Consider the following 27,924-nt stretch of genomic DNA (forward strand, 5'->3'; position numbering starts at 1 on the left):
TTGTAGTGTGGTCTTCTTCTTCTTCTTCTTCTTCTTCTTCTTCTTCTTATTATTATTATTATTCTGTGCTGTGTTCTTCATATAGGTCAACAAATATACTTTTAATGACATTAATGTGGTTTGCAAGATTCTGGAATAATTCCTAAATCAAACGTATCAAATTTGATGCAAGTGGCTATTACCTGAAGTTATACTAAACTATTCTATGCTTGCAACATTAACAAGTCTGGTCTGAACCCAGGAAGAGGTGATGAGCATCAGGAAATAGGTTCACCTTCACTGCTCAAGCAAGGATTTATTACTACATGTCTCTCTGGGAAATTCAATTTAGGACTTGGCCAAGCAACATGAAAGTTTAGCAAGCAATGTAGGTGGCACCTGTCTTCTGTCAGGGTCATCCTGATGAGGAACTGTGGTATTTGTCTAGTTTTTGGCCATAGACTGGGGTATAATATAAAGAATGGAAATTGGTTAAATTATGGGGAAAATGGGATGTGGCCAGTTCAGTCCCAGACTGTGCAGGTGGAATATGCACCACTCACTATCTCTTTCCCTAAGTTGTCTAGGGTAAAGGAAAATATGGCCACTGCTCTATTTCAAAATATCTATATCAGGGTGTACATTTTACAGTGGCCAAGCTTCTAGATCAGCTACATGGATCAGTGATTTCCAGTGACTGTGGATATTCATGTCTGTCATGCCCAACTTAGACAGTGAAGAGGAAGAGTTGCTAGATGGGCCAGGGAAAGGTAAGCAACTCCCAGTCATTTCTAGCTCAGCCACTGCTAAAGATGAACCCACAGCTGAAGCAAGCATCTCACAACAGTCTGGTTAAGACGCAGTGGGTGAAGCTGAAGCAAGTATGTCTAGCTGCAGATGGGTTAAACGTATCCATACCCTTACAGCAACACTTATAGAAGGTGGGGCTTTATCGGTCTCTTAGGCTGTCTGAAAAAATGCTCCTTAATCAGGCAATCATTGAGACTTTTAGATATAAACCATTGAGTGATAAGACAGCTGAAGACAACATTGTTATCTAACTAAAGTCCAACACCGTTTGTTTCTAGTGCTTCTGATCTTGAACTTGACTGTATTGCAAAGGAATTCTAACTTTGGCTTATATCTGGGACTTTGGATCTTTTCATTGGCTCACACATCCATGTTTTTTATTTGTACTGTTGTGCTGTTGACCTCGGACCTGACTTGTGGATATTCTGGCCTGACTTCCAAGGACTCCTAAATTTAACTTTACTGACACTGGATTGTTGATTTTGGCAGGACTTACTCATCTCTTACTTGTCTGGACAAAGCTGCTGATAGGCAAGTTTATGATAATGTCCCATATTAGTAAATAGCGTCTATGTCTACATGAACATGGTCAGATTGAAGTTTGTGGGTCCAGAAGTTCGTACAATTGAACTCATGCTGATGGCACATCCACTGTACTTAGTTGATCTAGAATTTTGGTCACTGTAAAAAGTATTCTTAACTAAGTAGTGTCACTTGCCCTAGACCTCTGAATCCTGATTTATCAGGCAACTTCCACATTGAACAATGGGATTCTGTTCTCCTGTCAGTTGGAGTACCTTCTCCATCCAGTAATCTCTGACTCACTGGCCCAGAGATTGTTTGCAGGGTGGTGGTGGTGAAGAAGGAAATATCAGTCAGCTGCTTCCCCTGTTGCTCACAGACCAGTAAATCAAGATTGAAGGATTTTTATGATTGTTACATGTTCCCTACACTATTGACTGCTAGGGATTGTGCATACAGGTCAGTTATGAATATATAACATAGAATTACGGTACTCAGAATTACGCATTCACAACAGTGACTGTGAATTCCAGCCAATAGTTTTTACATTTCAAGGATGCTTATTTTGCCATTCTGTCCAAAAATACAGTATTATTGTGATGTCTGAAATATTCTGTCTGACATCGCGTAGACAGTAAGGACTACTCACACTGATCTGTAGTACCAATTCATGAGGATAAACAACATGGCTGCCAGGAAGAGGAGAATAGCCAGAATGATTATTGCCATCTAGAAATGACAAAAAACAAAACAAAACAAGAAGAACAAAACAAACCATTACAGTAGGGATGGAATTTCTACAAATCTGCATGGCCACCACTTTACACACTGGTCTAGCAATAGGTGGCTCAATGGTTCCAAGTTGCATTCATGCTCAGGCTATTGCGAGAGAATATAAAGCATAATGATTGCCAAATTTTTCATTTGATAGTCACTTCATAAAAATTAATCTATTCTTCCATTGATTGGATAACAAATTTGGCTTTTTATATAGTGGTGAGAAGTGTACATGCAATCTTTTTGTTGAGAAATCAATATAAAAATGTCATCATCTTTCCTAAAAAGATCATTTGAATATTTAATGGCTGCATGACAGGTATAAATTCAACAGCCATAATTGCATAATCTTTGGCTGCTGCATACTTGTGAACCTCTGCAAGGGCTGTCCTAACATAATTGATGAACAAATACTTTCTTCCGGGTCTACTGAACTGAAAGAATTCTAAGCAATGTTAATAAATTATACTTGAGGTATAAAGGATGATCTTACCTGTAGTGCTGATAGGTCATCCGGAGCTCTGGCAGTGATGGCTGGTTGCACATCCAAGACATTGTAATTCCGGAATAGATTCCGCAACTGTTCCTTATTCTCATCTATCATCTGTATTACTCTGGGAACAGAGCAAAAAGTATTAACTTGCAATTTTAAAGCTGCAGAATTACACTTGAAAAAAAAAGATGTATAACAAAATGAACCATCACAGCCTAGGCATCATTTCTAACACCACAGATGAGGAATGATTGCATGCAGTCATTCCAATTATTCGACCCAACCACTGCTTTTTTTTGGGGGGGGGGGGGGAGAAAGAATGCAGTTTGGCAACACTTTAACCTCCATGGCTCAATGCTATGGAATCCTGGGACTTCAAGTTTTATTTTATTTTGCGTCAAAAGCATTACATAATAAATAAGTTTAAAAGTGATAAAATAAAGGAATCACAAACAGCTAAATAGTTTTAGACCAAAAGTGGGTAACAGCAATCGCATTGTCCGTAGCTTTAAACAGCTTCTCCTCCTTGTATGAGGCAGGGCATTGTGGGCAAGCATACATATGAGGAGTTGTTTGTTCTGCTCCACAGTCACACAAGGTGGAGGATTCCTCCAGGTAGTGCCATCTTGCCAGGTTGTTCAGGGAGTTCAGGTTGTAAAAGGTCTTTAGCCTTCTTTGCCTTGCCAAACTACAAATTCCAGGCTTTCATAGAACTGAGCCATATCAATGTAAGTAGTGACAAACTGCATTAATTCTACAATATATAGATGAACCGTCAGAAAACTAAAGACCAAATGTAGATGCACCCTCAGAAAACTAAAAACTAAGTGCCCCCATATGATATGGCAGTTAGTTTCACAAGAATGGGATGTGAGTAAATAGTTTGTTTTGAGAGGGAGCAATCCAGAAGTAATTTAATAATGAAATGATAATTGTGAGAATCACTTTATCCATTTATAGTTCCATCAGAAATAATGCTACTATCAAATACCATCTAGCCTTAATCAATGGGCTGGGCTTCTGCACAGCTGGTAAATCATCAGCAGGAATAAAATCAACCAACTGAAATATGGCCAGTTCGAAGCCCAATCGGGGTGAGCACTCGACCATCAAGCCCAGCTCACTGTTTACCTAAGCAGTTCGAAAACAGCTTAGAGCTGTAAGTAGAGAAATTAGGTACCGCTAATTAGTGGGAAAGGTATTTTACGGCACCATAAAGAACAAGACCAGAAATGTGATGACTAAAAGGAAGGTGGAAGGAGGAAGTCCTGATGGCTCTTCATCATAGAATATGGAGCAAGAGCACCCCTTTGTGACTGAATCTGAATTCAACCTCCAAGGCATTGAAACTGGACTTTGAGCCTTTCTGTCTGTTCTGTCTGTTCAAACGGCATTGAATGCTTGCCATGTATGTGTATTGTGACTTGCCCTGAGTCCCCTTGGGGAGATAGTGTGGAATATAAATAAAGTGTTATTATATATTATATTATTATTAATATAATCAGAATTAAGGAAATATTATCTTGAACTAGAACATCCTTAACTTGTGTTTGTGTGCAACTCAAGAGATCTTGTTCAATTAATGACTTCAAAAATTTCTAAAGAAGGTTACTCAGGCAGCATGACATACTGTTCTGCATAATTTAATCTATCTTCCATACTGGTAGAAGCATGAAATCATTTTGAATTTAAATAGTGCTAAAAGTCTCTTCCTGATTGATGAGAACTAAGGGAAAAATTCTAAGTGAAGACAATTCTGTAGAGGAGGTCTTGTTAGGGTCCAGGGAAATGTGGCCCAAGATGTTGCCTGTTAATAGATCACCTCAGACAGAACTTTTTCCTGTATTTTCTTCTATGATAAAATATATTGCATATATAGAGGTACATCATCTTTACCGTTCCACATCCAGAATTCGATTGGTTTCCCGGTTCACCACATGGATCAGCAATTCTGTTTGGGCAAAGTTCACGCGGCCTTTTTTGTCAACATGGAACTGAAGGAAAGATGGGGAAAACATGCCCTTATTGCAATAACAACAACACAACATCTGTTTTCATTTTCTCTGCTGACAGTTCTAAATTATGCCATCCCAGAGGGTGGATTATGTTTTCATTAATCATTCGGAATCTCAGCCAGGAGAAACCCACATTTTTATAAGAAAATGAAAGTATTGCCTTTAAACGATCATTACCTGCACATCATCTGTATTGACAATGGCTCCCGTGATATTAGATAGGAGGCTTATGAACTCTTCCTCAAACTGCCGTACTTTGTCGGGGATCTCGTTGATTATGATCTTTACCCGCTGATCATCTCGTAGAATATAGATTCCTACAACTGCAGTGTCATTGTGACCAGCCAGATCTGAAGCCATGATATCCACCACAAAGTAGCCAGGGCTGTAAGCGGTGAAGAGATCAAAAGTCCGAAGTATCCCATCTAAGTTACCTTTGAGAAGAAATAGCAGTGTTTAAAACCAAGCCACCTCTTCAGAGCAATTGTGCTGGGATTGTAGATGGTGAGTGCAATGTTTGTATGTTTTCCTATCCAGAAGCCATGTGGTATAGCAGATTCAGCATGCTGCCCTACAAACCTCAATGCAAGGTACAGGGAACTTAAAAAAAAACCTGAACAATTCATAGCTGTTGAAAGGACTGTTTTTTCACAATGAAACTAAATGTAGCTGAAAGCTTTATTCTATGAAAATTTAATTAGACATTGTTATATTCTCTTATCTCCTTCAAAAACGTGTCACATTTCAATGGATTATTCAACTCAGAGATAATGAAGAAAGCACAGAAATAGGTAGTCTCACTTGTATTGTAAACATATAACCTCTGCTAACTTCCTAAATCAGGCATGGTCAACAAGAAACTCTGAGACCAATGAAAAGTACAGATGGATGTTGAATTCAATGGCTATAGAGCTTGATTATGTAGTCTGTCTTACATCTTCTAACTATGCTGCTAATTTCCTCACTTCCTATACACATCACATGAACCAGAGTTCTCGACTGATCCAGATTCCCATACATTGCCATTCTCACCTATGCTGAAAATGTTGGCCACCTCTTCAGTGTCGTTGGAATGCTGCTTGATGTAGCGGATCTCCAGAATGTTGTACAGGACAAGGCTATTATTTCCCACATCAGCATCCAGGGCAGCAAGTTTGATCAGTTCAGAACCCACCTTTGCATCTGTTGCAACCCCTTTAAATGAGCAGAGATAAAGAAAAAGACCAAGAGGCGGACATATGAAATCAGAGTTGTTGTTGCAGTCTGACACCTCAGTATGCATCCCCATAAAGATAGGCAGCAGGTCTTCCACTTTTATGTAATGCATGTAGTTTTATCACACTAGAACATGCTACAGGTCTTGCTACATGCTCAGCACTCCTAAATTTGACTACTGGTTTTGTCTAGTTTGCCTAATTATTTTAAATATCATAGGCAGAAGATGTCTGCTAAAATACATTGGCCCAAATCCTGATCCTAGTCCTGACCAGAATAGTCCTATTGAATCAATGGGATTTACCAATGTGTTCATCCACCACTGAACAATTGATTGAACGTGTCTGCTCTAGCTGGACTAACTAACAGTATGCTCATCAGTATCTTTCTTTCTGTCTATCATCTGTCTGTCTGTCAAATCTGCAAATAATAATAATAATAATAATAATAATAATAATAATAATAATAATAATAATAATAGTTTATTTGTATTCCATCCTATCTTCCCAAAGGGACTCAAGGTGGATTCCAATATACAATGGCAAACATGCAATGCCTCCATAAAAAAACAAATACTGACATAAAATCCCAGAGAAACCCCGCATATGAACGTAACATTTAAAACCTAACATCAAATTAAAACCTAACATCAATAGATTAAATTTAACATCAATAAATTAAACTAGATGTAGTCAAACAAAATTAAATAATAGCTTAAAATCTAAGCAAACTTCCACATTAATTTACAACAGCCAACTAAAGTTCACAAAACAGTGTGGGTTGGTTTTGTAGTCAAACTATGGTTATTGGGCTGGCGTGGACAAGGAGAGTCCAAACCCGAAATAGTTCTCAACTAGGGGCCCGGGAGTGATCTTTCATTATCTAATCCTTCTCGGATTCCTTCAGGGCCTTCTCGGTGGTGGCTCCCCGGCTGTAGAACTCCCTCCCCAGTGACATTCGGCAGGCCCCATCCCTTTTGGGGTTCAGAAAAAAACTGAAGACCTGGCTATGTACGCAGGCATTTGAAGAATAAGCATGTGTTGGCTTCGACTCGGTCTGAATTACAGCTCTTGTATAACATCTGGTGGATGAATGGCATAAGCACTTTGCATTGTTTTAAACTTTGTATATTGTATTTTATGACTATTTTATGACTATTTTATGATTGTTTTAACTGTTTTAATCATTTTAGTTTATTGTATATCCGTGTAACGGCATCAATTGCCACTTGTAAGCCGCCCTGAGTCCCCTCGGGTGAGAAGGGCGGGGTATAAATAATTGAAATAAATAAATAATAAATAAATAATAATCCTCCTCCTCTCCATATGCTAGTGAGCATAAGTAGGAGGGAGGGGGCCAATTTTATTCCTTTAAGAACAGAGTTCCAGAGGTGGGGGGCAATCATGGAGAAGGCCTTCTCTCTTGTTCCCATCAGCCGTACTTGAGATGGGGGTGGGACCGATAGCAGAGCCTCCTCTTCTGACTGCAGTGTCCTGGCTCGTTTATAAGAGGAGATGTGTTCAGTCAAATAGCCTGGACCTGAGCCATTTTGGACTTTAAAGGTAATGACAAGCACTTTGTATTTAGCACGGAAGCAGACTAGCAGCCAGTGGAGCTGCCACAACATTGGAGTGGATCTCTCCCTGTACGGGGCTCCTGTTAGTAATCTGGCTTCCAATCTCTGAACCAGTTGAAGCTTCCGAACTATTTTCAAAGGCAGCCCCACGGAGAGAGTGCTGTAGTAGTCCAAACGGGGTGTGACTAAGGCGTGGACTACCATGGCCAGAACTGGCATCTAAATTTGACACTGAACTCCAAAACTTTGGATGATCTCTCCCAGTGGTTTCATGTAAATATTGAACAGAATGGGGGACAGAATTGAACCCTGAGGGATCCCGCAGGCCAACGGCCAGGGAGTCGAACAGGAGTCCCCCAGCTCCACCTTCAGGGTCTGACCCTCCAGGAAGAACCGGAAGTACTGTAGAACAGTGCCCCCAAGTCCCATCCCGGGGAGATGGTCCAGAAAGATAATCTGGTCGATGGTATCGAAAGGTGCTGAGAGGCCCAGGAAAATTACCTCTCTTCATAGGTCATCCATCAAGGTGACTAATGCTGTCTCTGTTCCGTCGCCAGGCCTGCAACCAGTTTGAAATGGATCCAAAAAATTGTGTCTTTTAAGAACCTTTGAAGTTGTGTGGCCACCAACTTCTCCAGAACCTTGCCAATAAAGCAGAGGTTTGACACTGGCCTATAGTTGTTAAGTTGGGTAGGATCCAGTGCCGGTTTCTTCAAAAGAGGTCATAGTGCTGCCTCCTTTAAAATACTTGGCATTACGCCTTAAGTCAAGGAGACATTCATCAGCACCTTCATCCATCCTGCCAGTCCCCCCTCCCCCCGCCTGGCTGATTTTATGAGCCAGGATGGGCAAGGGTCTAGAGAGCATGTGGTTGCACTCATTTCTCCTAAGATCTTGTCCACATCCTCGGGCTGCACAAGTTGAAAGGAACCCAATAAATAATGACAAGCAGATGCCTCTTCCACACGGAGACTGCATCAACACTGATGTCTAAATCAGAACAGATCTGAGGGACTTTATCTGCAAAGAACCTTGCAAACTCCTCACAATGAACTGCTGATTGGTCAGGGGTCCCTGGTTGAACAGGGTTTAAGAGTCCCCTGACCACTCGAAACAGTTCTCTCGGGCGGTTCTTTGCAGATGCAATTTTGGCGGCTAAGAAGTATATGCAAATCTGAGTAGAATGCAACTACATTTCAGACTTTTGTGCTTAAATTCAATTTCCAATCCCAACTACAATAGAGCTATTAAATCAATCATATAAATAAATAAATCACATACAAGTATAGACTCACCCAGTTTGCACTGACTTAATAAGTCTACTGTAGTTAGGAGTGGTAATTGTATTTGGTCTTTAAAGTCCAACTAATTTCACTGGAAAAGCATGAAATCATCAGAACATTAAATGCTCACCTCTTGCTAAATGCTGTTGCCCAGTTCTTTCTTATCAGATTCTTAAGGATAATAAAGTGGCAAAGTAGGTACCTTCTGGATATCTTGGAAGTTCTTAAACCACTATTCAGCATCTTGGTTGTTTTATTTTTCTATGTGGAATCTTATCCAAAGCACACATGCAGAACTCTTATTCAATCCTGCACCAAGGAACTTAGACAATTAACTCTATTGTAAAAGGTCTAGAAACATCTCTACCTGCTGTGTATTCTGACTTGGTGAACCGGGGAGGCTGGTCATTAATATCCTCCAGGAAGATCCGTACTTCCTGGAGAGTGGCATCTGTGCTGAGGTCCATGGCTTGGAGCCTGGCAGCCCGGCGACCCTGAGGAGGTGTCCAATTCCTATTGCTTGAGGCTTTGACAATGATAGAGTGGAAAGCTTCTTTCTCTCGATCCAAGTCCCGCATCACCTGCAATTTCCCTTCCCGATTCAACTGGAAATTGTTGTCTCTGTTACCAGCTTTTAAAAAGAGTATCAATAATTTAATATTGTTTTGAATAGCAATGTAATATTATTTTAAATTAATTAAGAAATAATATGCTATATGGGTGATAGACTCACAAGATGATACAAGTACTGAACAAGGGAAAAGATGTCAAGTCTACCTGCAATGAAGTAATAGACAACAGCATTGGAGCCCTCATCAGCATCCACTGCTCCAGTGACATTTCCCACAATGGTACCAGGACGGGAGTGTTCAGGCACAGAATGAACCTGGTAAGAAGGACTCCCTCTCTGAAGAAAATTTTAGGAGGAAGGGAGTGAATGAGTGATAAAGGGAAACACAAATAAACTAGAGTACAACTATAGAGCAGGCTTGCACAGCCTAGGGCCCACCAGATGTTTGGAACTCCAGCTCCAAGAATCCCAAGCCAGCTTGTCCAATGGTCAGGAATTCTAGGAACTGAAGTCCAAAACATCTGAAGGACCACTGGTTGTGCAGGCCTGCTGTAGAGCGAAGACATAAACTATGTTTTTTCTCTCTTAGCAGTCTTGGTTATCTTTCCTTCCAGCTTCATTTTGTGAACATTTTATTTCAGACCCTTCAAATGGGCTTCCTTCACCATTAGCCTTGTAAATAGTAAACCATGGTCTCCAGATGCACTATGTATTGTGGAAGTTTTGAACTTGAAAAGGCCTGGGTTCCAGTTTGAAATCCTTGCTTAGGAAAATGTTACGATTTAAGGCTTTTGAGGGCTTTCACCCTTTCAGCTTTTTTTCTCCTTCATTTCCTCTCCTTCAAGAAATACTTCTAAAATATTATTATTATTATTATTAGTAGTAGTAGTAGTAATCCCAGAAAACAAAAAGAGAAGCCTACCTTTCCCCTAGAGTAGAAAGTAGAAACAGCTTTAAGGAAACAAAACCCCAAGCAGAAAGGAGATTGCAGCCTTGCAGGCAAGTGAGGTGATTTTAAGGTAGTCCAGGGAGGATAGCTCCAGGTCATCATCTCTTCCTTCCCTGGACCTCCTTAAAATGTCTTAGAAAATTGTGTGGCATGCTGCTATGTGCTGGTGCTAGGGAGAATAAAGTGTGCATGCTTGTCTCTCCTCTAGAGTAGAACAGCTTTAAGATGCATTAAACCCGGTCTCCTCCTCTATAAACAGAAGGGAAAGGATCCAGAACTTAAGAGTGGTAACTTTGATGCTTTTTTAAATCCAGGTCTTAATGAAAGATATGGAAAGGGAACCTGTGGGTAGTTTCCCCCATAATTGGCTGAATAGGGTACCTTCTTAACCCTGTTGCTGAGGCTCCCTTGAAGGGAAGAAAGGAAAGGCTCCCAGGAGAAAGGCGAGCCTTGTATGTTCCCAATTGCTGCCAATGGACCGAAAAGAACTGTTTGTTTTGGATGCTGAACAAAAAATGCCCATTCGGCAGCATGCCCATTTTTGGGAAATGGATATGAGGACTTCCGGTATCTGGCAAGCAGCAATGGATAGTGATTCATCCGAAATGCACAAGCCTAATAGTTACAGTTACATGGGAAATTTCCTTGTCATTATATGGAAAACCATGCACATCCAATTTGTGCTGGAAAAGGCAACAATTATGGAAATTTAGTGATAAAAGCATAGTTAAAATATTTCCAAAAAATGAAACTTTTTCCTGAATCACCAGAGATTCCAAGGGAATAGCATGCTAAATATGTTCTGCACACTTTCTAATATGACAGCTATTTTCTGCATCATGTCTAGAGACACCTCATTTTATGTCGAAATCCACTATTCCACAATGCCAATGAAGTGCAGAAGGGGAAGGGATAGACCTGCTTACAGGCGGCCTCTTGAATACTGGTTCGTTGTCATCTATATCTTCCAGTGCTACTTGGAGGGGCTGCATGGTTTCATATGGTGGTTGCCCTTGATCGCATGCCACAATGATCAACTATGGGAGAAACACAAAAAAAGCTGGTCCAAAAGGAAAGTAGTATTTCCTGGTCCTTCTCTCCCCTCCTCCAGAAGCATAGAAGAAAAAAGCAAATCCAGAGTGGATTGGTAAACAGGAAATTTTCTAGACTCATTGCATCTAATGAAGAGCAACAGTAAACAGTGGCCTCTAAAACAACATTAGGCTGATCTAGAGTAGATTTATTGAAAAAGACATGCATGAAGCCATTGTCTCTCCTGTCTATCATCTCTCCAGTCCCAGATAGCAGGTCTACCCTATGATTTGGAGGAAGCTCTGTTAGAAAGCACCATTTCACTTGGACTGATGTTTCCAGAAAACAACACCATGGAGATAGAGACAGGAGACATTCAGGAGCAAACCTTAGACTAAAAATAAATATGGTCTTCTCATGCTCTCCACACTATTATCTGGAGTCAGGAAACAAGACTCATGTGAAAGAGACAATGTAAGCTTAGTTAGCTTAATATGAAGAGGATGGCATAAGAATTTCTGACAGATCTAGTGTAAAGTACATGGCGAACAGAGTACAAAGTTTGCCAGACAATGGGGCTGGGGAACAACTTTCTGAGATAGTCTTGTGACAGCTACAACATTCCTACTCTAGGACTTACACTGTACACAGCTTGCTTCTCACGATCCAATCTCATGGCTGTCTGAATAAGTCCACTGTTGGGGTCAATGGTGAAGTGTTCCCAGTCTTTGTTCCCTGCTCCAGTTTTGAGCAAGGTGTATTGCACAGCTCCATTGAGTCCCTCATCCTTGTCTGTGGCATACACTTCATACACATTTGATCGCAAGGGGATTTCCTGTGTGCCAACACAAACGCAACATCAGTGGGATACATTTCTGAAGGTACTAGGCTGCAAGTTTACTTGGGAGAAATCATATGTACCACTATGTATGTGCCATAGATACCTGGCTTCTACACATACAGTCATCTTCCTTCATTAAAAACGCATAGCAAAGAGACATACTAAATACTGAAAAACTTTTCAGGCAAATAAAGCTTTTGCAGCAAATGACCATGTTCTATGGACAGTTAATGCATTACCTTTAGTCAGACTTGTCTGTACTCTCAAGCTGTAAGAAACTCGTAAGATACATTTTACTTTTTGTAAGATTTTGAGAGGTTGACTCAATGAAAATCTAAGAGCTAGAAACTCACTGAATTGAACACATTCCTACAAGTGCAGGAGTAATGCACTAACCAGTTCTCATATCATTTGAAATGCTAGCTGAAACTCAGATATGCATTTTGCTTTTTAAGTTATAATAGACAGCTTTCTTATTCGTTTCTTTTGCTCCCACCTGATGGACTGACTTATTATCTCAATTCTAGCACCATTTTAATCATGAGTGAAGCAGATGTTAGAGACCAGAGCTATTCAATGCATCCTAATCAGATGGTGGATTATAACTACCACAATTCATCAACCAGCAATATATTGGCTGGGGATTCTGGGAGCTGCAGTAAATACTGTGTCCAATTCTGGGCACCACAGTTCAAAAGAGAGTGAAAATCTGGAAGCAACACTGAAAAAATGTACCTGTTCCAACTTACAAACAAATTCAACTTAAGAACAAACCTACAGACCTATCTTGTTCATAATTTGGGGACTGTTGCTCAGTTCTTGACTCAATAAATTTGTTCTTGTTCTTTTCTACTCGACTAAATTTGTGTCTCGAATAAAAAGGGAAATGAGACACAAAAATACTAGAACTGGGAAACATTACTTTTTTGGTGTACGATTTTACAAATCTCCAAGTCGGTGTGACCACTGTCCATCGTGGCTATATGTTTGTTTTTTAACTTCTCAAGCTATGACAAATCTCAGTGTACATCTGCTATAGAAATCTGCCACTAAATAATATGGCTACATAAGCTTTAAAGGCTCATCCCTGAGCTACTCTATTATATCAGAAGCTTGAGAAATTGTACAGGACTTACCTCTTTAATATGTAATATGGTGCCATTAGGAGGGCGGATAAACATAGGTCGATTATCATTGATGTCAATAACGTCCACTTGGAGCATAGTTGTCCCCCAGAGTGGTGGCCGTCCTTTGTCAGTGGCCACCACAGTCAGGTTGAACCTTTCATAAGACTGCAGACGTCTGCGTGTTGTTATGAGCCCAGAGTCTTTATGAATTTTGAAAGCCTCTAAGGACACAAGAGACGTATCTCACTTTGGATATCTTATGAACTGTTTCACTACAAAAAGCAGTTTTATGATTATTTCTTTTTTAAAATGAGAAAACACAGTCCAGAACATGGGAGAAGAATGGCCAACAAAGACCATTTCTACACCAAAAGAGCAAACTGTATATTTACTCAAAAATAAATGGTAACTTCACAGTCATCCATCATATAAATATATTGAATGCAGGTAATAAGAACTGACCACTGTGTCATCTGTCCTGTTTGCAAAGTAAATTGCATAGTTTCTATGTATTAATTCTCAAAAGTGCTGACATCACAATAAAGGAGCTGGTATATTTTGCACATGATGGATGAAGACAAATAATTCTTAACAACTAAATATATCATTTTCCAAAATACAGAGAGTTTCTGTCAGCCTTTTTTGCTCCAAGTAATCATACGGGTGTCTCCAAGTGAAATATGAAATGATCACTTCACCTACTTTAACATTATTTCAGTAATTGCAGACAAGAGCTTAGAAGTGAGGTTTGAAAAATAATTTGTCATGAGTTATATACAATGGTATAATAAAATGGTGCCCATTATGTAAAACAACAAAATCAAGATTAGTTTTGGGATTTAAAAAAATTCAAGCTGTAGATGAATGAAATCATGGATACGAAGGGTTGGTTGTAATTCTTATTTGTGTTTTCAAGGATTGTCAGACACTTAACCAGTTTCTCTCTGCTACATACCTACACCAGGTCCTTCCATATTGTATGTCACCACTCCATTGTCTCCCTCATCATGGTCAGTAGCACTCATTGTAATCACAGAGGTCCCTGCAGGCTCATTTTCATACACACTAGTGCTGTATTGTTTTTTGGCAAATTGGGGCCGGCAGTCATTGATGTCCAAAACTGTAATCAATACCTGAAATCAAAGCAAGTCGACAGCGATCAAGGGCAGAGAAGACTCTGACACACTGGGAGCCCTTCCACACAGACATACAACCCAGAATATCAATAAAATCCACAATATCTGCTTTGAACTGGATTATCTAAGTCCACACTATCATATAATCCAGTTCAGCATGGATTTTATACAGCTGTGTGGAAGGGGCCTGAAGCATATTGACCATAGTGAATCTTACATCCCCTGGTTAGGTGTGTCCAATGGTGACTTTCCTACATTATTGGTGTAAAATGGGACTGATCCAAAGAGACACAAACATCAGAATGTAGCAGATGTACAGTTTTGTTGTGTGAGAATCTTGTGTAACAGGAGTAGTATGGTTGGTGCTTTTCCATATTATATCATGTCTTATATTACACTAATAATACGGGAACGCAAAACCATGTAGGATGACTTTGGCCCTGAAAAAAGAAGAGCTAGATCTGTACTTCTATTCTCTAACAATTCTCAAAACATCTGTTCTTCTTGTATTCACAGCATACTATTTTTTTTCTTTTAAATGTATCTTTATGGTTTATGCCTATGCTGCATCATTCTACTTTCTACATTCTACTCTGATGCTCTTGATAGCTAACTGCTTGCTCTTTCCTTTTTTGGTAAATTGTACAATCTTTTCTTAATAGTCTAGAATGGAAATAGCTAATACTTGGCTCTTGCAAAGATCTTATCAACCCTGTAGATGCCTGAAAACATGCAGTAAAGTCTGGGGAAATGTACCTGCACAGAGTTCTCCCGCCGGTTACTGGAAATATCTCCTGGATTATCTCTGGCAACAGCAGTCAATGTGTAATGATCTTTCTTTTCTCGGTCTAATGCTGATAGAATGTAGATATCCCCCTAGGACACAAAGACCTTCAGAAAGTTATTGGATTCATTCACGGTCACTCATGGGACCACTATAGAAATATTTGCTGTTGCTAGGGATATACCTCCACTAGTTTTTTTGAGTTACAGTTCTGAAACTGGTAAAAAGTTCAGAAAAAGCAATCAGACAGAGAAATTGTTTCACGAGACAACTTTTTTGAATCTGCTTTTACAACATATGAGGCTGTTTAGCTTGGGGGGGGGGGGGAAGTCAGGTGACATACGATGGAGGTATATATAATCATTTTTGCTTTTTCACCACACAAATTTGATCATAGCTCCAGGTGCCTCAAACCGCTTCCTGCCACATGTGACCAGTGAGCTAAAGGTTGCCCAACTGGCAGTAGAGGTTTGTTAACTTATTACCGTATTGGGATTGATTCCAAACTTGCCCTCTCCATCTCCCAAGCTGTACTGGATTTGGGCAAAGCGTCCAGAATCAGCATCAGTGGCTCGGACTCTCAGGATGATCGTGCCTAGTGGGACATCTTCAAAGACAGGCTTCTGTAAACACAAGTGAAACCACACGGAGAGTGATCTAAAGCATTATCAAAGCCCAAATTCATACAATCAGATGTGGTGCCTTCACTGCTCAGCCATCTCCTGTAGACCCGAAGCTATGTATGACATAAGTGACATCTGGACTTTACTTTTAGACCCCATCTACACATAATGCAGATTGAACTAGATTAGTGTTGACTCATATAATCCAGTTCAATGAAATTCAGTCTGCATTATATGAGTCTACACTGACCATATAATGAAGTTCAATCTGTGTATATGGGACATTAGAGCTGTTATATGAAGGGCAAAGGGGAAAACATAGGTTGGGATAGTACATCTGAAAAAGACTGAAATGTCTTTGAAAAGGACAAGGTGAGCAGGAGCCAACAGTGAAATGCAACTACTGTAAAAGGGAACCCAGGGTGAGATACACAAAAGAGGTAATGGTAGCATTTTTTCAAGGTTGTCTGCATGTGTTGGCCCTATTAGGAGTTTGATGGCTCCTTGGCAGATATTTTGTTATTCTTGCTGATACTTCTGGAGCTCTCAGTGCCTTTCAGTATTATTGAGCATGGTATCATTTTTTGGCCAACTGTCTGGGGTGGGACTTGGAGGCATTCTTCTGCAGTCTCTGATTCTTAGAAAGTCATGTTTTTGGATTCTGTTTTATGACATGGCTTTGGCCTGGGGGGTATCTCTCAGGGTTCTCTGGAATTGGTTCATATAAAAGCAACTGCTCTGCGAGGTTGACTGGGCTTTTAGGTTGGTGTCCTCATCCAATCTTTTACTTACATTGGTTTAGCACCAAAGCAGCATCCTTGGATTCAGAGAAAAAAAGAAGAAACAGATTTCCATCTAAATTCAAGGAACCCTGTTTAGTAGTCAGCTTATATTGGTAAGGGACTTGATGAGGCAAACATAAATTCAGACATGACAAAATTCTTACCACAAAGATATAGACCACCCTGATTCAAGAGTTAATTTCATCCTAGTTTGCACATAGTTAAACAGTTATTGCCTAGTTTACATCAAAGCCAAAGTGTTCCTGAAAACCATCTGATCTATAAAGCTCTGACTAGTAGAGGAAATGGTCTCAATCTGATGAATTTTGGGTTTGTGTTGTTTCCCTTTCCAAACTGACCCCCCCCCCCCCCACCGGGTTCCTCACATCCTCACACATTTGAATTCACCTGGTAGGACGGTTGGCTGAAGATGGGGTTGTTGTCATTGATATCAACAATTTCTAGGTACACTGGCATCTCAGCCAATTTTCGTGGAGTTCCATTATCTGAGGCCCGAACAGTGAAGTTCAGCCACTGGACCTCTTCATAATCCACTGTCCTGTTGGAAACTACCTTTCCTAAAAGAAAACAAGTGGAGATTAAAATTATGATCCTCTCTGATCCTTCTGTGAGTTATTAACCCAGCTTTCTGAAATACTGTAGTATATCATTTTGAATATGAATATGCCTAAACACAAGTGGGAGAAAAAAGTAAGAGGTGTGAGAATCTTAAAAAATAATTTTAGACAATGAATTACTCAAGGTAACACGATTTTTGTTCCTGGGTTATAAATGTCATTTGGTAAGTGGTTCTATCATAATAACAGGAGAAATTTTTTATTAAACTACAAAAACTTTGTTTTTGCAGGATATCCTACACCTTATTTTGCTATAGTTTTTCATTGAATATTTCTGAGTCTCATCACACTAGAGCATGGATCCACTTTAAATCCGGTTTCTGCCTCTTGCAGAATTCTGTGATTTATAGTTTAGTGAAGCCCAGGACCTGTCTGGCTGAGCAGTTTAAAGGCCCCTCCCTAAACTACAAGCCCCAGAATTCTATGGGAAGCAGAAACTGGATTTAAAGTGGATCCATGCTCTAGTGTGATGAGGCTGATAGGCTCAACCAATTCAACATAGTTTGTGGTAGCCTCAAAAATGAAGTTTCTGGAGTATAACAACTACTTTCAAAGTATGTACCACTTAAACAGAAAATAACACTTTCAAATCAGAAATATAATTTTTTAAAAGCAGCAGCGTAAACAGAAAATGCAGAAAATGGCCTGATACAGAGGCAAAAAAAAAAAAAAAAAGACAACTGGGATAAGAGAGGCGACTCTAAATAAAAGAGAACTCCAAGGTTCTCCTTTCTGCACAGAGGCAGAGAAGGTAAGAGAAAGGTTTTTGAGTAAATTCCTACAGATGCAAAATGTTATCCATTCTATGTGATACTCTAGGGGCAGTTAATGATATAACCCAAGCTTTGTATATTTGCTGCACCCGAGAATGTGTTGGTGTTTTAATTATTCTGTAACCCACCTCGAGGAAAGGCAGATAAGAATTATTATTATTATTATTATTACCTAGTTTGTCTATACTTTCTGCAATAATGTGACTGGAGAAGAGAATTGCTTATGATATTTGTGATTTCTCCACATTTGTGGGTGTTTTGCACCCCTAACCCAGGTGAAAGTGGAGGCCCGACTATATATGATGCTTTACATGCAATGCAATATACTATGATGAAAGCAAATTGTCCAGACATTGTCATGTTGGTGTTTCCTCTGAGGTAAATGTCTATGTTTGTACATTTATGACTGCATATTATGAATTGCCTAAAAGATTATCAAAGAGCCCAGTCATATTCGCATTATATATCACGAGATTCCAAGAATTAAGAATGGTTAAGTGGAATGTTAGATGTTAAATCTGCTTTTCTGGTTTTCACCAGAAGGTTTTACAAAGAATCCAGCTTAGATGACAAATAGCAAAGGACTTTCAATCCCTCAGTCTAAAGAGACAGGGGTTGGAATCATGCCTTTTTCACACACCTACCTGCTGAGATATCCTCAAGCTGGAGATATCCCTCAGGGGAGAGGTTGAGTATCTCATAGGTGATCTGTCCATTAACACCTTTATCTGGATCTATAGCAGACACAGATATCAACGTGGTCCCCGGAGTGGCCCCTTCCAGGATCCTCTCTGTGAAATATGTTGCCCCGAAAGGGCGGAACCGAGGAGCATTATCATTGACATCCAAAACATTTACTGTCAGTTTGGCTGAGAGGCAGAAGAGAAAAATGGGAGAAGAAGTACAGTGAGAATGAATGACATGAAAATGAATCAGTCTGCCATCTCTTCTTAACTGAGTTCAATGTCGCAATGCAACATTACTCTTACCATTTGGCACACTAACTGAACGATCAACCACATCACTGGCATTGTCATAAACAGAGATTGTAACTTCGTAAGTAGCCACCAGTTCCCTATTTAGTGTGGATTTTACTTTCACAGCACCTGTAAAGTAGAAAAGGAAGGTGCAGGGGAAACATCATGTTATATAGCATTATCAAAACATGAGGAAGCAGCCTTCCTGGGCTGGAAAAATACATCAGACTCAAAAGCCTCTGCCTTCCTAGCCCCTTCTTCATTTTAATGCATCTCCTTTCAAAGAATTAACTCACAATGTCATCAACAATCCTTATTCTGTGCAAAAGAATTCAAAGACATAGGTTAGTTGGGATCAGTATGCAAAGAGAACTAGTAGCACCTTTGAGACTCACTGTGAGAAAGAAGTCGGTAGCATAAACTTGCATAGACTTAAGTCGACTTCATCTGATGCATGAAGTGAAGTGGCAGGAACAGATCTTTATAGCCATCAATCAGCAGAAGGTATATGGGATATGCAAACTCTGTACTATATGTTACCGAATACTGCATTGTTTTGTTGTTTGCTTTGTATGCCACAACTAGTTCTCCTCTTGACATATGTGGATTCTAAAAGGCAAGTTATTTTATGAAAAGGTTGGTTGCATCTGATCTAAATGGGTTCAGATGCTGGACTGAAAAATATTTTGATATATGTATGGGAACATGTATGGGCCCATTTGCTGACACAATTTGGATTTCCAAATTAATTGACATTTACTAGGGGGCAAGCCTACTGAAAATAGTACTGTATTGTTAATCTGGCTCCATAGTCCACCAATACGGTGCTGAAGTTCATAATTTACTTTCAGCACACCCTTTAAGATCCTAGGACATTCACGGCCTGGTCTTATGTACTGATGCATTGAGAAAAGGATAAAGTATGTGATTGAGTCAAGGGGACTTGAGTTAATGTCCCTGCCATGAAGGTGACTTGGAAAACTCCTGTTCTCTCAAGATTTTTTGTTGAAATAAAAAGGGATAATGATGGTATTGTCCACAGTTCTTGGTTAAATAAGTGAAAAGTGAGTTGCAAGCCAGGATGGTTAGAGCAAAATCATGGAAGGGAGAAAGAGAACTACTCTAGAGAGATTGGAGAGAAAAATTAATTGATAACATACAAATGGCCAAGCTGTCTAACGGACTTTGAGGTAAAAATAATGAAGAATTTGTAAACAAATGGCAGGTGGCCTTCACAAAAGCTGACTTGAAGGATGTCACAAGGGGAACTATTTAAGGAACTTATAGGGGTAAATATTATAAAGTATAGATATCATAGTTAGTACGGCTGGACGTCCACAGTGGTAGGTCCACGGATATGGGGATGGAGGGAATATATGAATGAACTGTCTGCTGTATTTGTTACTATCTCTGTATGTTGCGTGTTCTGTTTGTAAATGTATATCACTGTTTTTCTTTTGTGTTTAAATAATAATAAACTTTATTATTTTTTAAAAGTGAGTTGCAAGCCGATAGCATCACCGATGAGCAGACTGTCTTTGGATTTCATTGCATTAATGAAACTGTGCTATACTTCACGACAACCCAAAGCACAGGCTGAAAGGTAACTTACCCTAAAAATGCTTGCCCCTCCCATTCCCTAGCAGCTAGTTGCTTCTGGGTTGCAGTCAGCATTCAGTCTGGGAAGGTTAGAACACAATGCATGCCAGGTAGTTGCTGTCTGCCAGTAAGAGACAAACCAGCAGTAAACCAGCATGGATGAAGATGAAGGTGGAGATGGGAAGATGTTGACTGAGATGGGGGAAAAAAGACACTGACCACACAGAGAAACACAGAAATCAAACCTGCAAGTCTGAAAGCCATAAGGAAAATAAGATAACAGTTAGCCGATTGGAGCAATTGCCCATAGAAAGTGAGCAGAGAAAGAGAAAGCAAGGGTGAGAGACAAGGAAAGAGGAAGGGGCAAAGGGCAGAGTGTGAAAAGGAAAGAGAAGCAGAAGTGAGAAAATAGACAGGAGATTAATTTGTCTCACTATTTTCTTGCATTTTCAACATTTTCACTTTCCTTAGGGGAGAATAGATCTTTAACAACAAATGGTTGATTTTTTCCAGCTCCAGCTGAAGATTGAAGAAAGCACACTGAGGTAGCACTTACTGTAAATGCCACTTTAGGTTAATAATGCTTGTTTTCTGTGCTAAAATTGGATGCCGTTATTGTTTTTCCTGCCTTCCACTTATTGCCATCCTTTATCAAAGAAATTGGTATGTTGTTAACCTACAGGCTTTAATTGTTCAGAACTGTATTTCACTCTCCACTGTTTGTACCTGTTCTAAAATCCACTGCAAAAGCTCCCTGCTGGTCTGGCACAAGAGCATCTGTATCATCCTTGGCCAGGATTTCAATAAGGTAATATTCCAGCCGGGGATTAAGGTCTCTGTCAATTGCAGTCACCTCGGCAATAAGCGTGCCCACAGTAGCTGATTCAGGTACACTAACAGTGTGGATGGGGTTGACGAACTCTGGCTGAGAGTCATTGATGTCGTCAATAAGGATGTTCACAGTGGCTGTGCCAGAGAGAGGTGGCGTGCCCCGATCCACGGCAACCACGGTCAACCGGTAGTTGTCCTTTTCTTCTCTGTCTATAGTGGTGTTAGCCACACTGATCACCCCAGTGTTAGCGTTGATCAAGAACTTGTCTTGAGCTCCACTTTCAATCCGATAGTTCAGCTGCTGGTTGAGGCCACTATCCATGTCAGTTGCTGTAACCCGAAGGACAGAAATACCTAGGAGAAAACCCAGACTGTGACATTAGAGAGCTTTAAGTCACTTGGGTCTTTTAAACAAAAAAGCTGCTTTGTTGGATCAGTCCAACTGCCCCTTTGTGTCCCAGACATATAAAGTGATGTCTGTGAGAAATTTCTCCTTCCCACAAATTGAAAGCATTATCTGGAACACATAAGAAAAAGTATCTAAAATAAATCCCTTATTAAGTCTTACATAATAGGAATTCATGGAGGACTGAATAAGGCCATGTACAGTAGAGTCTCATTTATCCAACATAAATGGGCCGGCAGAATGTTGGATAAAAGAAAATGTTGCATAATAAGGAGGGATTAAGGAAAAGCCTATTAAATGTCAAATTACATCATGATTTTACAAATTAAGCACAATAACATCATGTTTGACAACAAATCGATAGAAAAAGCAGTTCAATACACAGTAATGTTATGTAGTAATTACTGTATTTACGAATTTAGCACCAAAACATTGCAATGTATTGAAAACATTGACTGTAAAAACACTGGCTACTAACAAATTAACTACAAATAAAGATAGAATTGCATAAAATGAACTTGCAGGAACAACACTGTTGGAAGTTAACTTCGTAAAAAGTTCAGTCCTTGCAGCCTAGAGAAACAGCTGTGGATCTGGGCAGGAGGCAGACTGCGTTGGATAATCCAGAACATTGGATAAGCAAAGGTTGGATAAGCGAGACTCTACTGTAATAAGTTTTTATTTATACCCTGCCTCCATCTCCCATAAGGACTTGGGGTGACTTACAAAATAACACACAATAGTGCCATAACATATACGGTACAATACAACAATATATCAAATCAGAACAAAATAGATAAATGACATATAAAATTAATAAAAACCACCTTAATTAAATAGAGACAATAAAATATGGTCTTATCCCAAAGGGAAAAGTATTGCATTAAAATATTATGAATGAAAGACATTTTAAAATAATAAAATAGCAACAAATAAATGAACATATATACATGAAACCAAACTATTTTCCCTTCCTTGATAAGCAGATGGAGGAAAAAGAAAGAAGAAAAATCATCAGTGTTTGCTAGTGAAATTTGTAGGCCATTGGTGTCTAGACACACATACAAGAATAATATTGTTGATCATACTGGTAGTATGCAAAAGCTAATGTAAGTCAGAACAGAACAATCAACATTTACTACAACAATAACCCAGTATCAAGTGAAAGAGAAGTCTTTAGCTCAGAAGCAATGGAAATATGGAACTAACAAGCTTACCTGGACAGCATCATTGGTTAATGAAGAAATACATGCAGTTCAGAAGTACACCTGTCATAATACATTTGCTGTCAACAAATTTTGACATTACACACTTCCCCTTGCCTTCACACCAGTGTACTTATACTGATTATTTTAAACTACAATTCTCCATTATGTCCAAACAAGAGAGCAGTTATGTATTTAAGTCAGTTTACTAGCAAGCACCTTAAAGAATAGATAGTATTGTTAGACTTCTGCGGTCAGTCTGACTGATCTTCCATGGACTCAATTACAGTACAATCTTTCTGAAATAATGAAATTTAGGATTCCTTCCTATTCTGTAACTGTTGATTCTCAAAAATCAGTATGCAGAGATATTATTTGTAAATTCCAGGAAATAAAACTTTAACAGATGTAACAACAGATATCTGATGGCTTATTATGTGTTTTAATGGTCCAAGAGGATTTTGTTGAGGATGGAAAAAAATCCTTTTGGCTCAATAATTCAATTTCTGTTTTGGAAGGGTCTCTAAGAACATATTGGAGTAATGGGTAGAGAGAGAGTGAAGTCAAACCACAAATTGGTAGGGCCAGATGCAATTATTTTTAGTTGGAACCTATTTTCACCAATGCACATAGCATACCTGTCTTCTATATTTGCCTACTCAGGTGCAAGCCTACATGTCCCATCTTCCTGAACCGTAAAACAAATAATTCCCATCCAACACCATCCCATCTTTTCTAGTTACTTTTTGTAGTTAGCAGAAGAATCCTGTAGGTTGGATGTCCACCCTGCCTTTCTGGTCCAAATCTATTTTACCCATAAACAGTTAGAGATGGTAGTGCAGAACACAAAGGGATCTCTTAATACCCTGATTGTTTCCTGACCCTCCATATTTTATATTTCAAATTCTTTTGGATCACCATATTTCCTCACTTTAAAAACCCAATGACTCTTAACTCCCCATAGCCTCTTTGCATTTTCTTTCAGTCTGACCTGGAGGGCTATTTTCCAGAAGTCGAGCTGTCAACACTGCTGGATGAAAGGCTGGTTGGTTGTCGTTGTCATCCAGAATAGCCACCGTCAGGGTAGCAGTGCTGTTGAACTTGCCAACATCCATTGCAACCAGCAGAAACTCCAAGACTGGATTTGAGAAAACTTCTCTGTCTATCATCTGCCCTGGTTTCACCACAATGGCACCTGGGGGTTGTCAGTGTGAGTGGGAAAAAAGGATACTAAATTAAGACAAAATTCCACAAAGATTTCTCATCTTCTAATAACTATGTACTATAATTTCCAACAAGAAAAGGGTAGCAACTCTTTAAAATACACAAACTGCAAAACAAAATATAGTGCTCAAAATCCCCTTTCCTGTGATTCTGTCTTTGGTGAAGAAAACATGTTTTTGTGATTGCACACCACACACATAGGAGCCTCCAGTGGCATAGCGGATAAAACCGCTGAGTTGCTGAATTTGCTCACCAAAAGGTTAGCAGTTCGAATCGGTGGAGCGGGATGAGCTCCTGCTGTTAGCCTCAGCTCCTGCCAACCTAACAGTTCAAAAACATATAAATATGAGTAGAGCAATAGGTACCACTCCAGCGGGAAGGTAACAGTGCTCCATGCAGTCCACATGACCTTGGAAGTATCTACGGACAACACCAGCTCTTTGTATTAGAAATAGAGATGAGCACCAACCCCCAGAGTCGGACACAACTAGACTTCATGTCAGGGGAAAATCTTTACCTTTACCTTACCACACACATGCCCCATGAGTGCTTCTCAGTAGAATAATTCCACCAGAACACTTCAGGACATTCAGGAAACAAATAGAGTACACAACCCCATATCTGCTGTGATATGTTCCCAAGTTTGTGAGGATATGTGAAAATGTGCTTAATAGTGAATCTCATTGAAATGAAGGACCTCCTGCCCAAGAATACCCTAGAGTACACCATCTAATGCTGTAAAAGACTATAAACTTTGCCAAGAGTAGAACAAGACAAAAGGATGACTATCTTTCAGAAGAATTGAAAAAAATAGACAATTTTAACTTTTAAACAATGCCTTTGAAATTGCAAATAGCAAACTGGATACATTACAAGATATATTGTACACTACAGCTATGGTGGATTATAAATTTTGAAGCATAATACAGAAAAAAATCAACTGGTGAGGCATCAAAGCTGAATGATCTTCAATCAAAAGATCTACATCTATAAGATAATAGGTAAAGGTAAAGGTTTCCCCTGACGTTAAGTCCAGTCATGTCTTACTCTGCGGGTTGGTGCTCATCTCCGTTTCTAAGCCAAAGAGTTGCCATTGTTCATAGACACCTCCAAGGTCATGTGGCCGGCATGACTGTATGGAGCGCCGTTACCTTCCCGCTGGAGCTACTACTCACATTGATCTACTCACATTGGCATGTTTTCAAACTGCTAGGTTGGCAGAAGCTGGAGCTAACAGTGGGTGCTCACTCTGCTCCCGGGATTTGAACCTGGGACCTTTCGGTCTGCAAGTTCAGCAGCTCAGTGCTTTAGCACACTTCACCACCGGGGCTCCTATCTATCTATCTATCTATCTATCTATCTATCTATCTATCTATCTATCTATCTATCTATAAACACCTGCTCAAAATTTAAGACATTTTGTGAAACGACATTAACAAGTAAGATTGAGGTGGCCTATAAAAATGGATTGATTATATAGAATTATATTTATTTAATGTAATACAAAAAGAGGAGAATGCATGATAATGATAAAATGATATAAATACTAACCTATTAACAATATAAATGAAAATTGTAGAATTTTCTTTGTAGATAATAATAATAATAATAATAATAATAATAATAATAATAAAATATAAGAAAAAATTAATGTGAAACAATCTGTTATGAACAATTAAGATCAATTTCCATTTAAGAAGAACTGGAAAAGAATATATGAAAATTTATTTTTATTATTTATTACAACATTTCCATCCCGCCCTTCTCACCCGAGTGGGGACTCAGGGCGGCTTATAATAAACACACATATAAAAATTATACAATATTATACAATACACTATACATCAGATTAAAAATTATTTAAAAATATATTAACTTACATCAACATTCATAAAAACATTCTAAAATACAAATGGACATGTTCAAGTTCAAAGGACTGGGTCTGTCAAAATCATAAGACAATGCAGGAAGATACAAGAAGATACAACTAATGGACTTAAAATTGTTAGAATCTTCAATATTTAATGAAATGTGTGTTAAAGAAATAGAGATGAAGATGTAACAATGATAATTTTGTAAAATAACTTCCCTGTACCCCAACAACCCCCACCCTCTTTGTTTTCTCCTTGCGACATATCAGACATTTGTAAAGATGCAACTAACAATAACAAATCTATTATCTATTATCCCCACAGTTTTCTTTTTTTTCTTTTTCCCACATCCCCACTCTCCTAGTAAATGTTTAATAAAAATTATTTGCTAAAAAGAGAGAATGCAATAAAGTCAAACCAGAAGTCCTAGAAAATGCTTAGAGATGACATATTTTGTTGGATGTGCATAAATGCAACCGTGTACCAACTTCATGGATTCAGCTGTAATTGATAACACCGGACAACACACATTTTGGTGCCTCAAATATTAGCCTTGTTTCTGAATATATTTGACTTGCAGATTCCAAAAAACTGCACCATTTTCTCCCTATCCGCTCGAGTTTTTGAGATACAGAACATATGCCACACATGTTCATTCTGCTTACCCATAAAAATCAGAATATTTTAATGTAGTGTTTAATATCTTTTAAGCATGGAAGTAACATATTAAAAATGAAAATAAAAGTGTACTTCATGAAAATCTATGTACTTCATAGCAAAAATCAAAATTTAACTTTAAATTGTATAAATTCAAATGTATCTAAGAAACTAGAGCAGATACAGCCCATCATTTTTTTTTCTGAATCAGCACCCCAAGGAACCCCAGTAACAGGCCTAAAAATCAAGGCACCAATAATTTTGGTTGGACTGTGTAATACTCTTTTCACCCCTATTTTTGATTTACATTGTGTTTCAAAATCTCAATAGTTTTTTGTTTCCACTGCTTCCAGACTGCTCTCTTCCCACTGCTATCCAAAAAAAGAAAAAAAAAGAAAAAAAGATTCCATGCCTAATTAATCTGAGCTCAGATTGGCTTTCATACCTGTTTCATTGTTAATGGAGAAGAGATCCACTGCTGCTCCAAGGAGCTGGTATGTCACCACTGCATTAACACCTTGGTCGTTGTCCAAAGCTAGAATTGGCCCATTAAGAACTGTGATGCGAGTACCTGAATGAAGCATAGAGGTTTCTTTAACAAGAGTAACATCAATAGATTTCCTTCCCTTCCTTCCCACCCCCATTCCCCATGGTCAACAATGAAGAATGAAGACATGAAACAAAGTGAAGGCCTATGAGGCATGATATCTTGTGTAACCTTGGCAGACTGAATCAAGACGTTCCCTGGAAGAAGCCTTACAACCCTGCTAAAACAAAACACACATATTCATCAACCATATTCAGAATGAAAGGGCATTTACATGAAATGTCACTTTCTTAGCTAGTGCTTGAAATTACACATTCTAATGAAGGGGCCAGAAAAGGACAGCCTACACCTTGTGTATATGTACATGTGCCTTCAAGTTGTCTGTTGATTTATGGCAATCCCATACATTTCATAGAGTTTTCTTAGGCAAGGAATTTTGCCAGTTTCCTCCTCTGGAATGTAGCTTACTTGGTGATCTCTCATCCAATCACTAAACAGGGCTGACCCTAATATACACTTTCTGCATCCAAACAGTTTTGTTTTGTTCAAACACATGAGAGAGAATGTGACCCCTTTGCCCTCTTCTTAGATAATTTACAGGCAAACAAGTATTTATTAGCCACTTTGCTTAAAGCCGATCTTGTATGAATTTGCCCTCAAGTTGCCTTCTGACACAAGACA

At 39.1% G+C, this 27,924-nt stretch overlaps 1 protein-coding gene across 1 annotated transcript in view; it reads right to left on the minus strand.

Moving 5' to 3' along the window:
• The window catches only part of cdh23 (cadherin related 23), a 669,485-nt gene that overhangs the window by 10,018 nt on the left and 631,543 nt on the right, over positions 1-27,924 (minus strand). Inside the window, exons 45-63 of the mRNA XM_008106631.2 lie at positions 27,142-27,267; positions 23,936-24,139; positions 21,229-21,687; positions 18,916-19,032; positions 18,571-18,795; positions 16,924-17,093; positions 15,596-15,733; positions 15,083-15,202; positions 14,146-14,323; positions 13,200-13,411; positions 11,863-12,057; positions 11,117-11,227; positions 9,448-9,577; positions 9,038-9,301; positions 5,629-5,790; positions 4,774-5,030; positions 4,478-4,575; positions 2,582-2,702; positions 1,961-2,040 (exon numbers count right to left, since the gene is read on the minus strand). Of these exons, the coding sequence (XP_008104838.2) occupies positions 1,961-2,040; positions 2,582-2,702; positions 4,478-4,575; positions 4,774-5,030; positions 5,629-5,790; positions 9,038-9,301; positions 9,448-9,577; positions 11,117-11,227; positions 11,863-12,057; positions 13,200-13,411; positions 14,146-14,323; positions 15,083-15,202; positions 15,596-15,733; positions 16,924-17,093; positions 18,571-18,795; positions 18,916-19,032; positions 21,229-21,687; positions 23,936-24,139; positions 27,142-27,267 (3,367 nt within the window). The remainder of the gene's footprint in view (positions 1-1,960; positions 2,041-2,581; positions 2,703-4,477; positions 4,576-4,773; positions 5,031-5,628; positions 5,791-9,037; positions 9,302-9,447; positions 9,578-11,116; positions 11,228-11,862; positions 12,058-13,199; positions 13,412-14,145; positions 14,324-15,082; positions 15,203-15,595; positions 15,734-16,923; positions 17,094-18,570; positions 18,796-18,915; positions 19,033-21,228; positions 21,688-23,935; positions 24,140-27,141; positions 27,268-27,924) is intronic.

The sequence above is a fragment of the Anolis carolinensis genome, chromosome 3 (assembly GCF_035594765.1).
Source record: "Anolis carolinensis isolate JA03-04 chromosome 3, rAnoCar3.1.pri, whole genome shotgun sequence".
Taxonomy (NCBI): Eukaryota; Metazoa; Chordata; class Lepidosauria; order Squamata; family Dactyloidae; genus Anolis; species Anolis carolinensis.